This window comes from Balaenoptera physalus (genome assembly GCF_965194825.1).
Source record: "Balaenoptera physalus genome assembly, chromosome: 1".
Classification (NCBI taxonomy): Eukaryota; Metazoa; Chordata; class Mammalia; order Artiodactyla; family Balaenopteridae; genus Balaenoptera; species Balaenoptera physalus.
Window position 1 is genome coordinate 48,198,675 of NC_138882.1, and position 15,338 is coordinate 48,214,012.

Genomic DNA, 15,338 nt, shown 5'->3' on the forward strand with positions numbered 1-15,338 from the left:
CAGAACTGAGGGAATCATTATTATACTAAGAGAGTCACATGAGTCACTTTTCCACTCCCCATCCCTACTCCGGGATCATTTCCTGTTTGTCAGGGAAGACATTTTTATGACTTCCTTAACAGTCTATCCCACTGAGGAATCCTTTTATGATTACATGCATCTTGGCTATTAACTAATGGGATCCCCCACCAAGTTCTCTAGAGTTGCTACTACCTAATTCTATACTTGGCAGCGGCAGATAGCCATTCGCTCATGATGCATGCCCCCCTTTCACAGTATAGAATTGTCAGAGAAGTGTCTTCCTGCCAAGGGACTGTATTTCCTAGATCCCTTGCCAGTAAGATGTGGTCATAATAATACTGGGTTCTTGACCACAGAATGTGAGAGAAAGTGATGTGCAGCGCCTCCCAGGCCTGGCCCACAAAGACCTTCCATGTGTCTCCGTCTTCCATGTCTTTTTTCCTCTCCACCCCCTGGAATGGAGATGGTGCAGAGGGCAACCTGAGAAGTCACATGGTGGTAGGGCCTCTGGAAATGACTATGTGGAGGGCTACTGTGCCAACTTTCTCCACATCCAGTATGCCATGAGAGCAAGAAGAAAGTCTGTCGTGAGGGAGTTATGTATATTTTTAGGTCTGTGTGAGATAGTAGTTAATGTAAGCGAATTTGTAACATATGTGATTGCGTATTCCAAGGCAGTATTAAAAATGCACTTTCAGAGAAGGTAAAGCATAGTGATCAGATCAGTCAGAATTTGGGGAGGGGGGGGTCAGTGTAGGCAGAAGCAGAATCCTTTCCTCAGCCACTTGGGTAGATGGCCAATTCAGGATCTTAATTTATTAAATTTTAGTTTATTAAAACGCAGGATAATGTACCACAAACTGTTGATTTTACCTTTATTTTAGAGCTGATGCAAAAAAAGACAAAAATATTGATTATCACCCCCACCCTGCTCAGGTTGTTCCAGAAATAAATCCTCCTTTATGCTTAGAAGACAGCACCAGTTAAATCTCATAAAGTGTGCACATGGTTGGAAAGGGCAAAACAAAATGCTCAGAAAAAGGAATTACAGATGTTAATTCTAGGGTTCATTGCTGTTTCTGAAGCATTCTTTGTTTTCATTGCTTTGGTACCTACACCTTAAGCTTAGAGTTTAACAAATTAGAAACTGGCCACAGGCATCTAAGAATTGTTCTTTATTTAAAAACATGTCCATGAAAAGCCAAGGAAATACAGAGGTGAGGCAGCACCAAAGCCTTCTGAGCCGAGGTTGGAAGTGCTTCTGATTTTTCCAGAAATTCCCACTGGTGTTATGACTCAACAATGTGTTGCAATCAGTGGAGGAAAGGGGCAGAGTGACAGCTGAAATGCAAAGAAGTGTGCACAACCCAGAGCCATTTCAGCTATTTACCGAAATCCAAGTGCCCCCGTGGGATGTCTTGCAACACATGTTCTGTTGAGAAAAACAGGTTGCAAACCATGGGGTTATTGCAATAAACACCACTTGTGATGAACAGGATTTGTAAGTTTAAATTTTTTTCAAGGTTTGTCTTCCTCACTATTCAATCAACTCTATGAGGACAGAGACAATGACACCACTGTACCCCAGCCCCTGGCACACAATAGGTACAATAAATATATGTTGTAAGGATGGATGGAAGGAAGGAAGGATGGACTCTACCCAGCTCAAGTATAAGTAGGAACATCGTCTGGTATCAGAAGAGAGAGAACAAACCACATAGAGGCATATAATTTTTAGTGTTTGAAAAATGGCATTGAATTAGGACTAATAAATCTTGGATAATTGCACCTCTTTCAGTGCCCAAGCTACATTTTTACATCACTTTGAAACCCCAAAGTAAATACTTTCCCAATGTTTGCTTGGCTGATAGGAAATGCTTTCATAAAAACGTAGTCTCTAAGTTGCCTGCCATCATCAGGGGAAAGGAGGTCACTTCCAGGCCCAGAAGAACTCGAAGGTGGCGGGGTACCAACGCTCCAAAGGGGCCAGCCTTACAGCTCCTCACTCCGTCACTGCTCACTTCCTCCAGCTTGAAAGTGGAGTAAGTGTGTATGGCCTGGGTGATAAGTGGGAAGAACTTTGATCAACAAGAACACGTTGGACACCATGAGGCAATAGGATTTTACTGACCACAGCATGACTGGGATTCACTCTCTGTTCTGACGTTAGGAAGAATTTTAGGTGTGGGCAAAGTCAAAAGATTTTCCCTTTGGTCACATTACTCAAAGGATAAGCTGTCTACAACCCAGCAGCACTTGTCCATACTCCACGACTCGGTTTATGACTACTCTGAGACAAACATCTGCCTGTGCAGTTTGTCCTTCCATCCAGTCTACCCTCTGGGGTCCAGGCCCTTGATGAGTCTCATACCCAGTGCCATTTGCCTCATTACCCTGAACCAGGAAGCAAAGAGCATCACACTGATACAATAAGACATTTATCTGGCCAAGGTCTCAAGGACGGGACCAGGCTCAGTTGACCTGAGCGCACCCATTCAACATGTTCACATGTCCCCATCCCACCCCACCCACATGAGATGGCTCCTGAGCCTGAGGTCTCTATCCCAAGAACCTCAGTTGAGAAATCGCGAAGGCAGCTTCAGTGCTGCTCAAGAGCCTGGGTATTGTAGCAGCCTGGGGGCAGGTTGTCCCTAATGTTCTCCAGGTTCTTCACATCAGCCAGAATCCCATCTATGCTTGTCTCCAGCGAATGGAGGTGTCCCCTCTGAGAGCTTGCCCTCTCCTCCAGCTTTGACATTAACGGCCGCAGCTGACTGTTGATCTGGGCCTTGGCTCGGAAAAGCTTCTGCTCCAATAAGATCAGCCCCTCTTCATCCATACTGCCAGGCTGTTCTATTTTAGGAAACAAGAAAGGAGTTAACAGAGGAAAAAGCTGTGGTTAGATCTCCTTGAACATATGCAGGCCCTTCTGTAACTTTAACTAATTTCCATTTTCACCTGCCCAGAGCAAATAGTATGCTGTGCATTTGAAAGGCTTATTTTAAATTAGAAATAATCTAGAAGAAATTCTGAGAGCACTAGCCTCATTATTGGGTTTTGAACAGCCCAGTTTAAGCCTCTGGACTCTTTAGTTCAGCAAGATGAAGCTTGGATTTCTGTTTTCCTGTTAGAGGCAACAGCTCCTGCTCTGAAAAGATGAAGGCCGAAGGTCATAGGGACTGAATACTGCTCAAGGTGTCTGCCCAACTCAGCTCGTCCCTAACGTCAGCATCAACTCCGAATTCTGCTTTCTGAACAACCCTTAGCAAATCTCTTGCTGTTTTCTATTAGAAGACCTTTAGGAACTGGCTGGGCTTCAGGGTTTAGAGAGGCCAAGGTGTGCTTTGCTATTTGAGGGATGAATTCCAGCTGTTATGAAATGATGTAAGACTTCATTCTGGCCTGAAACAGTGGGAATCTGGCTAGATATTAGTTTATTTCCAATATGAAATGTGGTCACATTTGTTCAGGTATGTTTCGCCCATAAACAATCTGACACTAATGTCAGCATGAAGGGCACCTGGCCAGACCCATTTGGTTTGAAAAGGTCTGAGTGGTCCTTAGTCAATTCAAACTCAAGGTCAGGTGCAGTGATAGCATTTGACTGCAGAAGTTTATTACAACTAGAGAGATTAAATTGTTATTGCTCTGGGACTCAGGAGAGCGAACAGAGTAGAAACAGCACTACAAAAAAAATGTTGATCCAGTGGATCAGTCCTTCACCTGCGGACAGGGGAGAATTCCAGAATTTAGGGTGCTACAAGATGCAGGGAAAGTGAAGCAAGCTTGGGGACAGAATGTCCATGGGGAGGCAGCATGAGCTTCTCGAAAACAGCAGGAACACTGGAGACAGAGACCTCAGTTAGAATCCTGCCTCCACAACTTACTGTGTGATCGGTGGGACAGTATTAAACTCCCTGAGCTTCCGTTTACTCCTCTGTGAAATAAAATAATAAAAATAATAAAACTTGGGGCTTCCCTAGTGGTGCAGTGGTTAAGATTCCGCCTGCCAATGCAGGGAGCACGAGTTCGGGCCCTGGTTCAGGAAGATCCCACGTGCCGCGGAGCAGCTAAGCCCGTGCGCCACAACTACTGAGCCTGCGCTCTAGAGCCCGCGAGCCACAACTACTGAGCCCGTGCGCCACAATGAAGAGTAGCCCCCGCTCGCCACAACTAGAGAAAGCCCGCACACAGCAATGAAGACCCAATGCAGCCAAAAATAAAGTAAAATAAATAAATTTTAATAACACTAATAATAATAAAACTTACTTTATAGGACCTTTAAAAGACTTAAATGATCTTCCACCACGAAAAACCTGGCATAGTGCCTGTCACACAGTAAATGTTTGACAGTTCCCATCCAGCCTCTCTCCCCACGCTCTCACTTTCTCTTTAAAGGCCCTGTTAGTTTCATTGCCTTTTTCAGAACACTAAGCAAAATCACTAAACTCTCCACTGGGGAGGGTTTATTTATTTATTTATTTTTTACCCTTAGAGGGTCTTTTATTCTTTGGGGCTCATTGGATCACAAAGCAAACCTGTCAGGATAACAACACAGACAATATTGGTCTCTCGGGGTGACGATGACACTCCACAGAAAAATCCGGTTTTAAAGAGGTTCTCCTGGGGGCTTCCCTGGTGGCGCAGTGGTTGAGAATCTGCCTGCCAATGCAGGGGACACGGGTTCGAGCCCTGGTCTGGGAAGATCCCACATGCCGCGGAGCAACTAGGCCCGTGCGCCACAATTACTGAGCCTGTGCGTCTGGAGCCTGTGCTCCTCAACAAGAGAGGCCGCGATAGTAAGAAGCCCGCGCATCGCGATGAAGAGTGGCCCCCGCTCGCCGCAACTGGAGAAAGACCTCGTGCAGAAACGAAGACCCAACACAGCCAAAATAAATAAATAAATAAATAATTAAAAAAAAAAAAAAAAAAGAGGTTCTCCTGAATGTTGCTGGAATCTCTGACTGAATCCCTAGTTCCATATATGCTGCAGTCCAGGCTTGATGAAACAGGCCAATAAGTGTTTGATATCAGTTCTACCCAAGCCCATAATTTTAATTTATGTGAGTTTTCTTTTGGATGGGATTCTGTGAGGAAACCTGAGCTGCTGCCACACGGTGCCATCAAATCTGTTTTATCCTAAAATTTTGCAGTATCTCATGGGCCTACCACCTTGACATTTCTTTGGGGTCATCTACCTGGCAGCTCAAGTTTCCACAACCCGTTACAGCGAGGTGTAACTATGGTTGGGAGGGACAAGCAACAGAATTGGCGGGTGATTCTTGACCTCACAGACTGGGAGAATCTTCCCCCTCACCACTCCTACTTCCTCAGAGCTCTATGACTTCCCCTCAGTTATTTCAACTGCCTCCTGAACGATCTCATCCTGCCTCTTGTCTAACCCACCTTCAAACTCTCCTCCACTCAGCTGCCCCAGTGATCTTTCCAAAATGTACAGCAACAATGTCATCCCTCTGCTTGACACTGTCTACTAAGTTCTCAGGATCAAGGTCAGAATCCTCAGCAGGACTGTCAAACTGTGCAGTATTCTTTTTTCACTGTGAAGCTCGAATCCTGCCTCCACAATTTACTGTGTGGTCTGCAGGACATTATTAACCTCTCTGAGCCTCAATATTCCTTCCCTACATACACCCAGTTCTTTGACCTACAGACTTTCACCTCCAAGGGCAATAGGTAGGTGCTCAGGTGACCCATCTTAGAGATGGTAAAATAGAGTCCCACAAATGTAAAGAAGTTTCCAGGCCCTGAAGTATCTGGGCCTGGAAACAAAGCAAATTTCCTGATACCCTAAAGGAAAGTTGAGACTCCCACTCATCGGGAGAAGCCCTGAAACACGGCCTGGAAGGTTGTGGATACTCCACATACCTATTAGGTGTAGGATGCCGTCCAATGTGTTGAGTGTGTCTTGGATCGTAACTCCAGCATTCTTGGCTCTGTTATCAACTCTTTGGGCTTCTGCGATAACCTGAGGGAAACATAAACACAAGCCCATTTTGCAAGTGTGTTCCCACGCTGACAAGGTTAAAGTGCTCTCTGCTGGAAAGCCACGGGAACTTACCGTCTGCACTGCATCCGTATCCGTGCCGAACTCCCGCTCCTTCCTTGCCAGCTCTCCTTCCACTTCCCTCATCTCACTCTTGAGAGTGGCCAGCCCCTTCTCCATGGCCAAGGCTCCATCTGCTGTCACGTTGGCCTCCAAGTTCAGACTCCCCATCTCCTGGGAGAAGAAAAGGAGCCAGGGACGGAAGGAGAGAGAGGGGTAAGGCACAAAAACATCCCAAAGACAACTGCAGAAAAAATACAGCTGCAGCCAGGCCCTGATGGAGTGAGACGAACAATGAGAGAGTCAGACTTGGGGACACACCTTTCCCCAAGCTCTGCCTCAAAAAAGTTAATTTGGGGGTATGTCTCCAGGGACGAGGATGATCAGCCCTGAGACGCTGCTTCCCTCTCAGGTTAAGCTCACCAAATGGTGCGTGAAACAGGAACCAGTCGGGAAAACCCAGAGGCTGAGAAACTCATCTCACTCTCTGTCCTGTTTCTTGGCTGCCACCATCTTTTGAATGGCTTTACTCCCCAAGACAGTTGAGTTTGGGGTGCAGAGAATGAATGGGCTACAGCTTTGAGTTTTGTTTTTATTAGGATGAATGAATCTTATCAATATCTTTACCAATAAGCTACTATTAGGCATCAAGTTACACAGATGCCTCTGTACTAGAAGCCACGTGAAGAGAAGCACAGGAAATTGGTCTCTACCCTCAAGGGACCTAAGATTTGAGATGATTTTTGGAAGTTACCAAGTGGTCCAAGGGTGAGGCCACGCAGTCTAGATATCAAGAGTTCCCTCTGGGCTTTGTAGAGTTGCTTAAGCTTTCTAGAAGTCATGCTTAAATAAGCACTACGAAGCTCTCGTCCAGCTGAGAAGCACTCTTTCTACTGTAGCACTTAACATATAGGTTGTAAGTGTAACTAGCCTGTCCTTTCCCATTACACTGAATGCTCTCTGAAGAGAAGGACTGGGTCTTTCCCATGTCCGTATCCCCAGCACCAAGCACAGTGCTGGCACAGAATGGAAGGAAAGAGAAAAATGAGTAAGTGGAGCTTAGACATAGAACATAGGGTCAAGGGATCCAGAACTCCAGAATTTCATAATCTTGACTCAAAACACTGGTATAGTTGCTACAAGTTGAATTGTGTCCCCCAAAAGGATATGTTGAAATTCTAAACCCCAGTACCTCAAAATGTGACCTAATTCGGAAATAGGGTTGTTGCATATGTAATTAGTTAAGATAAAGTCATATTGGAGTAGAGTGGGCCCCTAAGCCAACATGACTAGCGTCCTTATAAGAAGAGTTGGAGACACCCAGGAAGAAGAGCTCCATGTGATGACAGAGGCAGGGACTGGAGTAAAGTCGCTGCAAACCAAGGAACACAAAGGACTGACAGCCACCACGGGAAGCTAGGAAGAGGCAAGGGAGGTTTCTACCCAGAGTCTTGGAGAGAGTGTGGCTCTGCTGACACCTTGGTCTCAGACATCTAGCCTCCAGAACTGTGAGAGAAGAAATTCCTGTTGTTTTAAGCCGCACAGTCCGTGGTACTTTGTGAGAGCAACTCCAGGAAACTAATACAATAGTCTAAATAAACAACAGCCTTGGATGGTTCTTCTCATGGTGTTGTCCAAAAAGGGAGCTGAAAATGGTGGGCATGGGGCAGCAGTACTCAGCCAATGATAGCCCTGTGAACCAATCAACAAGAGGGTCAGCCAAGTGGCTCTAGGGCCACCGTGGACCATAACAGAACCCTACGGGTCAACATGAGCCCAGCGCTCTTGCTCCCTGAACATTACCCTTGCATTTGGAGCTGCTCTCCCCAAACTGCACCTCGATGTCCCTTTACCTGTTCTATGTTGCCGGTGATCTCCAGGGCTTCCCCGGCTGCGTTCTTTGCCCTCTGGGCGTCAGCAGCAGCACCGCCCAGGGCTGTTTCCGCTCGCTTGGTCTTGTCGCTGGCATCTGCAACCTTCTGGCTGATGTAGGAGAGTCTCTTCATGGCCTCTTCAGCTTCTGCTTTTCTGTCTTCAACCTGCAGGTCAAACTCTGAAATGCAGATAAGAAAATATTGCTGTAAAGTTGAAAATTAGCTTCCAACGGAAGATGAAAGTGGCTGAGGTTTTTAAGAAAAATTCCAGAAAGAGTGTTAATACTGCCCAGGTGGCGAGAGTGTGGAAAGTTGTGGCTATTACTCTTTCTTGTCCAGGAGAAAGCATCTTAAAGGAGGCACTGAACTAACCATCAACAATCAGCCTGCCCTGGGCCCCCATCATTGCAAAAGTGAACCCCAAAGTGAATCAGAAGCAGGTGGAATCTTTGAAGCCCAAAGTTTCAAGCCAGAGCCTTAATCCCTAAGCTGCCAATGGCAATAGCTGGGGATTGGACAGAATGGGTAGAGAGGTACTTTCTGTGAAGAAAATCCTAAGACTTAGGAATGTTTATTTTTTGTTTTTAGTGAAGAAGACTGAAACTTTAACCAAATCTCTACAAGGCATAAACCCAGATTACCTGGAATCTAGATGCTATGACAAAGCTTGCTTTATTATTACCACAAAGCAACCTCACTGGTTCTGTGAATATATTGGAACCAACCAGGCAAAAGAAAGAGGAAAGGAAAGGAAAGGAAAGAGAAAAAGAAAGAAAGAAAGAAAGAAAGAAAGAAAGAAAGAAAGAAAGAAAGAAAGAAAGAAAGAAAGAAAGAAAGAAAGAAAGAAAGAAAGAAAGGAAGGAAGGAAGGAAGGAAGGAAGGAAGGAAGGAAGGAAGGAAGGAAGGAAGGAAGAAAGAAAGAAAGAAAGAAAGGAAATAAGGAAGAAAGGAAGAAAGAAAGAAAGAAAGAAAGAAGAAAGAAAGAAAGAAAGAAAGAAAGAAAGAAAGAAAGAAAGAAAGAAAGAAAGAAAGAGAAAGAAAGGAAGGAAGGAAGGAAGGAAGGAAGGAAGAAAGAAAAGAAAGAAAGAAAGAAAAAAGAAAGGGGGGAGGGAGGGAGGAAGGAAGGAAGGAGAGAAAGAAAGGAAGGAAGGAAGATAGGAGGGAGGGAGGGAGGAAGGAAGGGAAGAAAGAGGGATGGAGGGAGGGAGGGAGAGAGAAAGAGAGGGAAAGGAAGAAAGAGAGAGGGGGAGGGAGGAAAAGAAAAGAGAATTATCTGTATGGTAGTGGGATATTGAATCTGTGAGGAACCTTAGAGGTCATTTAGTTCAAATTTCTCCGGAGGGGAACGTTAGAATCTAGAAAGGCTAGTGACTTACCTAGGGTCACACAGCCAGCTCAGTCCAGTCATATGGCTGAGCAGAGATCAGAACTCAAGCCTATTGACATTTAGTTCAATTCTTTCTACTACATCAAATATTTTAAAATGTTTTTCTTTAGAAAGATATTTATTAAGTGTCTATTAAATACCCCAATGTACCTGTCACTTAGATTTATAAAGATTCAAAATAAACCAAAGTCATGGTTATAACTTTAAAATACTCAAGTGATCTGAACCATGAAATACTCACCTCTGAGGTTCTTTAAGATGTTCTCAACTTCATAAAAAGTGGCATTGCCCATACTTAGTGCTTCTTGGGCTCTGCTTTTAGCAAGGTTGGCACGGGAAAGCAGTTGATTTGATTTCTGTAAATAGGCAGGCAGAACAAGATTAGAATAAATGTAACACACACCCAGGAAGTGCCCTCCTGCCAGCATATTCACTCTGACACACTTCTCTTCATGACAACAGAGAGCTGTGATTTGCCAAAGAGTCTAGGGGTGCTGTAGCAAACCGCTCCACAACCTGGGGCAGCACAAACTTTATAACCCAATGACCCAATAGGATCCCACATTGAGAACAGTCTCAAGCTCTAGACCACTATCAGGTACAAGAACAGTTTGCAAATCCTAATTTTAAACTCTAGATACTTCCTGAAACCAAGCTAATAGACAGAGCCAGACCAAAATTAGGCCCAGTAAGCCTGAGTCCTATTCCTAGATTTGAGGGCTGACTCAGTGGGTGGAGCTGAGCTAATTACATTAAGGTCTCTATAAGCAGCAGTATCATGACCTTTCGAGAGTTTTTGATGGTTCTTCTTACAGCATTAATTCACATGGTAGCCCTTCAATACATGTTTGTTGAATGAACAAACTAACAAAGGATACCTGTCTCCCATTCTTTCCATTCTGTAAGAGCTTCTGGGTTTCTTCTTCCCAGTTTCCCAGATTGCTTTGCACACGCTTGAATTCATCCACACGCTTAGTCACCAGGCTTGAGACAGAGTCAGCTTTCTGTCTGATCCTCTTCGTTTCTACCTGTGAGCCCCCAAAAATGAATGAGCCTTACTTTCTGCTCACCAGTTGTCACACCAGCCTTCCTAGCACCTGCCATCATTGTTTGAAAACAACTATCCAGGCCCAAAGTCTAACAGAAATGAGGCAATATTCCTCATGAAAGTCAGGCAACAGGTCTCCCAAACATCAAACAGCTTTTAGGCCTGCTTTATTTTTTTTATTATTATTTTACATGTTAGTTTATATATACATGGGAAAATTTTTGTGGAAATCATTGTGAGTACTTTTTGCCATAGGTAGAAAGCTGAATCTTAACCTAATAAATTTGCAATAATTAAGGGAAGATAATAGAAACAATGCAAAACTTTTGAGAAAAACAAAAGCCTTCTGAGTGGCCATATGTGGAGATACACTATAGGTTGGACCCAAATGTAAATATCAAACTTTATCTATAATAATTTCCCACAGGTTTCAACAGTCCCCAGAACTAGGAAAGAGATAGAAAACTTTTATCCACTAATAGGAATAGGTTCAGGATGTGAGCCATGGCCTTATCAGGGACCAAGACTGGGGTTTAAGAACAAGGATAATTAATACTCTTTCTAATCTAAAGCAAGGAAAGTCAATATGGAGAAAAAAACTGAATGATTGAATGATTCAATGGAACCCCCAGAGAAGAAAGCATTATGGCCCTTCTTCTGTACATCAGTGCGTAGGTTAGGTGCCCTTACCTGAAAGGATTGATCACTGACCCCCTGAAGCTGAGATGCTGAATCGAGAAGGCGGAGACTATGCTGATAAGACCTATCTGCTTCAATGTCAGTTTGAGTGACCTCCCTTGACAACTGCTGGGCCAGAGACTTGGTTTTCTCCAATCTGCAGGGAGTGAAGAAAGAGGACTTTGAGAATTCACTCTTTTTTATTAAAAGCAAAAATTCATCCTGTTAGAAGTATGTAGTCGGGATTATTGGAAGAACCAGACGAGACGTGTCCCTTTCCACAGTTTAAACATAGACCTTAAAGTTTATACAGGTTGGGTCAGAAAAATTCAACCCAAGTTCCCTAATTTTTTTTTCCCCCAATTCTTGATCATATGAATATATTATGTTTATCTGAGCCATGCCATCAGATGAGTGTACTCACATCCTTTAAACACCACAGACGGTGACCGTATCTCCAAATATACAATCTCTCAATCAAAACACAAAGTTTACTTAATCAACCTTTTCTTCCAGCCTTAAAGGCGTCTGTTTTCCTCCCAAGTAATACTCTCATCCTCTCGTCCCTCTTGGTATTGATGTACTTCTAAAGAAACACAGCACCTCCTCAGACGTGGTTTGCATTGAACCCTGGGCGGGAGCGGATTATATTGGCCCGTGTGAGGACCCGTTGAAACGTACTTTCCCACAAGCCCTTGCACCACGGAGCCGTCCAGCCGGCCGCTTCCGCCTCCTTCACTCAGAGCCTTGCGCGCCAAGGATAGGGCTTGTTTGGAGAAGTCCTCGGTTTCCCTGGCCAGTTGCTCCATGTTATTGGCTGACTCAACGTGGCTGAAAGGATCAAAAACCAAGAATTTGAGTTTTCACGGCAAAGAGCTTCCTTTAGGGCTTTTATTTAAATGAAAGGAGAGGAGTAAGGGAACTGGTTGGACGAGAAAAACCAAACAGAATTGACCCAGATGAGATGGAGCTCCTCTAATAGAGGAGCTATCGAGAAGCAGAGGGTGTTCTGAGAAGTAGCCTCATGTCCTAGACTTTTTTGGTCATCTACTCCATTTATGGCATAATCAGTGGAAGCTATGGAGATGGGTGGGGGAAGTCTCAGGGTGATAAAATATTGCATTTATAAACTGTTTTCTGCGGGAGAAGCCCCTAGGTTTTATTCCATTCAGGAGCCAACTCCCTGTTCACTTTTGCTGCTTCTCTGAACTGAGCCCACCACTAAGGGGGACAAAGCCTGTCAATAAATGTCCCCCAGTTGCTTTTGTCCTCCTGGTTCTAGAAAGTGATGGAAACGAGCTCAGGAGGCAGCGCGCGCTGCAAGAACACAAGCCAGCCCCCTTCTGCTAACTGAATTTCATTTGGGGTTAGCAGAGCCTGCCACCCTGCTGAGCCCTCCGCCAAGAGCAAACCTCTTCAGCACGGTAGGACTTATAGTCAGGCAAGGACTAAGGAGCTGCCTGTTATCACTGGGGGCCTGCAGAGCCGGTTTTCAGGAGGACCTTCCCCCTCTGCAGACTTGGCCACCACAGGCCAGCAAACAGCTCGCTGCTACTTGTTCCCAGGCTTGGTGTGGGAGCCTGGGAGTCCCTCAAAGGTGCAAAGCATTCTTTTCCAAGGGCTGATTCATTTGATGGGGCCCAAGGAATTACATCTGACATACACCAAAGCCATGCTGTTGAGTCATAGAGAAATCTGCGAGAGAAACACCCCCGCCCCCAACTCCTGCCAAATGACCTTGCCCAGTGGCCATCTATATACACTAAAAGCCAAGGGGTTAAAAAAACGGCTTCAGGGCGGGGGGGATGGCTGCAAAGGAACCTGGAGATAATGAATATGCTCTGGTCCTGAATACCCCGCAGCAGTGCTGTTCAAGTCTGGCCTTGCAGAGGTGGTCTGAAGCAGAGGTGCCCTCCAGTACTGCTCACCTGTCTGCCAATCTCGTGGCCTCCTGAGCTAGACTTTTAAAGCCGTTTGGTCCCATATAGTGCTCTGAGGGAGGAACGTCCTGTGGAAAAAGGACAATTGGTTAAGGCTTCGCCGTGAGCCTAAATATGAGCCGTGGAGCCTAAGCAGGTTCTGCACCTGTTCTGTCAGAGCCACTCGTCATTAGTCACACAGCATTCTACAACGTGACACATCGAGTCCCCGGTCACGATGGTCATTACATTAAAAAATGTATAGACAAGAATAAAATAGAAATCCAAGTTTAAAGGAAGTCTGTATATAGATATAGATGCATTTTAAAATATATACATGTTTATATTTGCATATGTATTCAAAGTCCAGTAGAACATAGACCAAGTTTTGATGGTAGCTATTTCTTAGTAATGAGATCATAGGGGATTTTTATGTATTTTCTGAATTTTTTACAAAAGGAAGATCAATACACACTATTTTTAAATCCTTCATTTTCTCAGCATAATATCTGATTATCTTCCAATTTTCTTTATCCACCCACTTACATTATTATCACCACTGCCTTCTTTATTCAGAACGAGAAGAGTGCTGATTCAAACCTCTCCCTCCGACCACGCTACAAACTACGTCATTAAGAAAATCATACTGGCAACATTTTTTTCCCCTATTTTAAGAACCATGTCGTTATTGGCCTCCTTCCTTCCTTTCTTCTTCCTTCCCTTTCTTCCTTTTTCATCTGTTCTTTATTTCTTTCTTCTTCTCTCTTTCTTTCTTACAGTAAACATTTATCACAGCCACACATTGTGCTACGGGCTGAGAATGTAAACATGAACAAAATTGAACCCTGCCCTCTGGGAACTAACAAGCTAGAAGATTTGCAGAAAGAAGGGAGAAGAGACGGCCAAGTTGAGGCTATGGGTAGCAAGAAATGAACTAGGAGAGGAACATAACACAGTAAAATGGGAACCTGCAGGAAGCCAAAGAACATAAAGAAAGGTGCGACTGCTGCAAGGAAGAGAAGTCTGTCTGCCAGAGAGACCAGAAAACCTGAGAGACAAGGTGAGCCTGTGACGTGGGCAGTGGGCCTTCCATCTCAGCAATGACTCTCAGCCCCCTAACCCAGCACCACCTACGGTGTTTCGCAGGGCAGCTTCGCTTTCCTCCAGGCTCAGGCGCATCTGAGTGATTAGCCTGTGAGTATCCTGAACTCGGTTCTGATGCTGGCTGCCCAGGGCCCGAACTCTTTCCACAGTCATCTTGAGGTCATCCAGGCGGTTCCGGTAGCTATTCTCTTGGCTCCTGGCCTTGGCCAACTGGAGATTGAGGGATCTAATAGCACCTGAACACCAACAAGGAAAGGGAGGATGAGCGCTTTGGGGGCCAAGTCATCAAACATAACAGAGGGTTGAAAAAGTGACTTTGACTGGCTTATGGCAAAATGGTAAAAACCCGACATATGAATGCATGCAACTGCTCTTTTATCTCCGTCATTCAGATCCCAGGAGAACATCACAGACAGTCCTTCCACCTCCGCAAGGGCTAGGCAGAGACATCTGCTGAAATGTTACCACCGAAGATTCTGTGACCTAGTGTATTGCTTTCTAGGACTCTGAATTCTCTCCTTTGTGAAGGGAAATTGGCCTTCATCACCTTCTGACATCTGGGCTTCTCTCAGAATGTCCCGAAGGGTCTGCTCAACCCACTGCATCCTGCCCTCCAGCTCTGTGTTGGGTACTGTTCCACCGCCACCCTGAGCCTTTGAAATCATGGTCTCCAGGCTCTGGAGCTGCTGCATAAACTGATCCATCTGAAACCACATAGGCAAGAGGATTAGAACAGATGACAGAGTTCATGGTCAAATAGCAGGTACCCAGGGGCTAGTAGCTAAAAGCCCAGAAATGCTTGGCACGTCATGTTAAAGTTCAGATTCTAGAGCCTAGACTTTCTGAGTCTGAATCCTGGCCCCACTACTCACTAGCTGTGTGACCTTGGGTAAGTCATTTTCTTTATCCATAGGATGGGGATAATAATAATAATATCTCACAGACTTATTACTTGGACTAAATGAGTTAGTATTTGTATAGTACTTAGAACAGTGCCTGGAATAAAGTGCTATAGAGGGCTGGTTAAATAGATAAATTTAAAAAAATAGGTTGAGTTTGTTCTACATTTGGGTTCTGTTTGGGCCCTTTCCTCCCCTCCCCTTCACCCCAGTAAAATATTAATTAATAATTAACAACAACAACAGCAATTTCATTCTTCTCTGGAATTTGAATGAGAAATTTCTGGAGACTATTCCTGTTTCGACAGCCTTGACACCTCTGGACTCCTCATATCTTTTATACG

The 15,338-nt window shown here is 44.7% G+C and overlaps 1 protein-coding gene across 1 annotated transcript in view; it reads right to left on the minus strand.

Annotated features, from left to right (window-relative positions):
• Positions 1-1,181: 1,181 nt before the first annotated feature.
• Positions 1,182-15,338, minus strand: part of LAMC2 (laminin subunit gamma 2) — a 60,777-nt gene continuing 46,620 nt past the window's right edge. Inside the window, exons 13-23 of the mRNA XM_082472759.1 lie at positions 14,643-14,799; positions 14,126-14,331; positions 13,001-13,080; positions 11,754-11,903; positions 11,085-11,229; positions 10,225-10,374; positions 9,588-9,702; positions 7,939-8,138; positions 6,101-6,259; positions 5,908-6,007; positions 1,182-2,874 (exon numbers count right to left, since the gene is read on the minus strand). Coding sequence (XP_082328885.1) covers positions 2,621-2,874; positions 5,908-6,007; positions 6,101-6,259; positions 7,939-8,138; positions 9,588-9,702; positions 10,225-10,374; positions 11,085-11,229; positions 11,754-11,903; positions 13,001-13,080; positions 14,126-14,331; positions 14,643-14,799 — 1,716 coding nt within the window. The 3' untranslated portion in view covers positions 1,182-2,620. The remainder of the gene's footprint in view (positions 2,875-5,907; positions 6,008-6,100; positions 6,260-7,938; positions 8,139-9,587; positions 9,703-10,224; positions 10,375-11,084; positions 11,230-11,753; positions 11,904-13,000; positions 13,081-14,125; positions 14,332-14,642; positions 14,800-15,338) is intronic.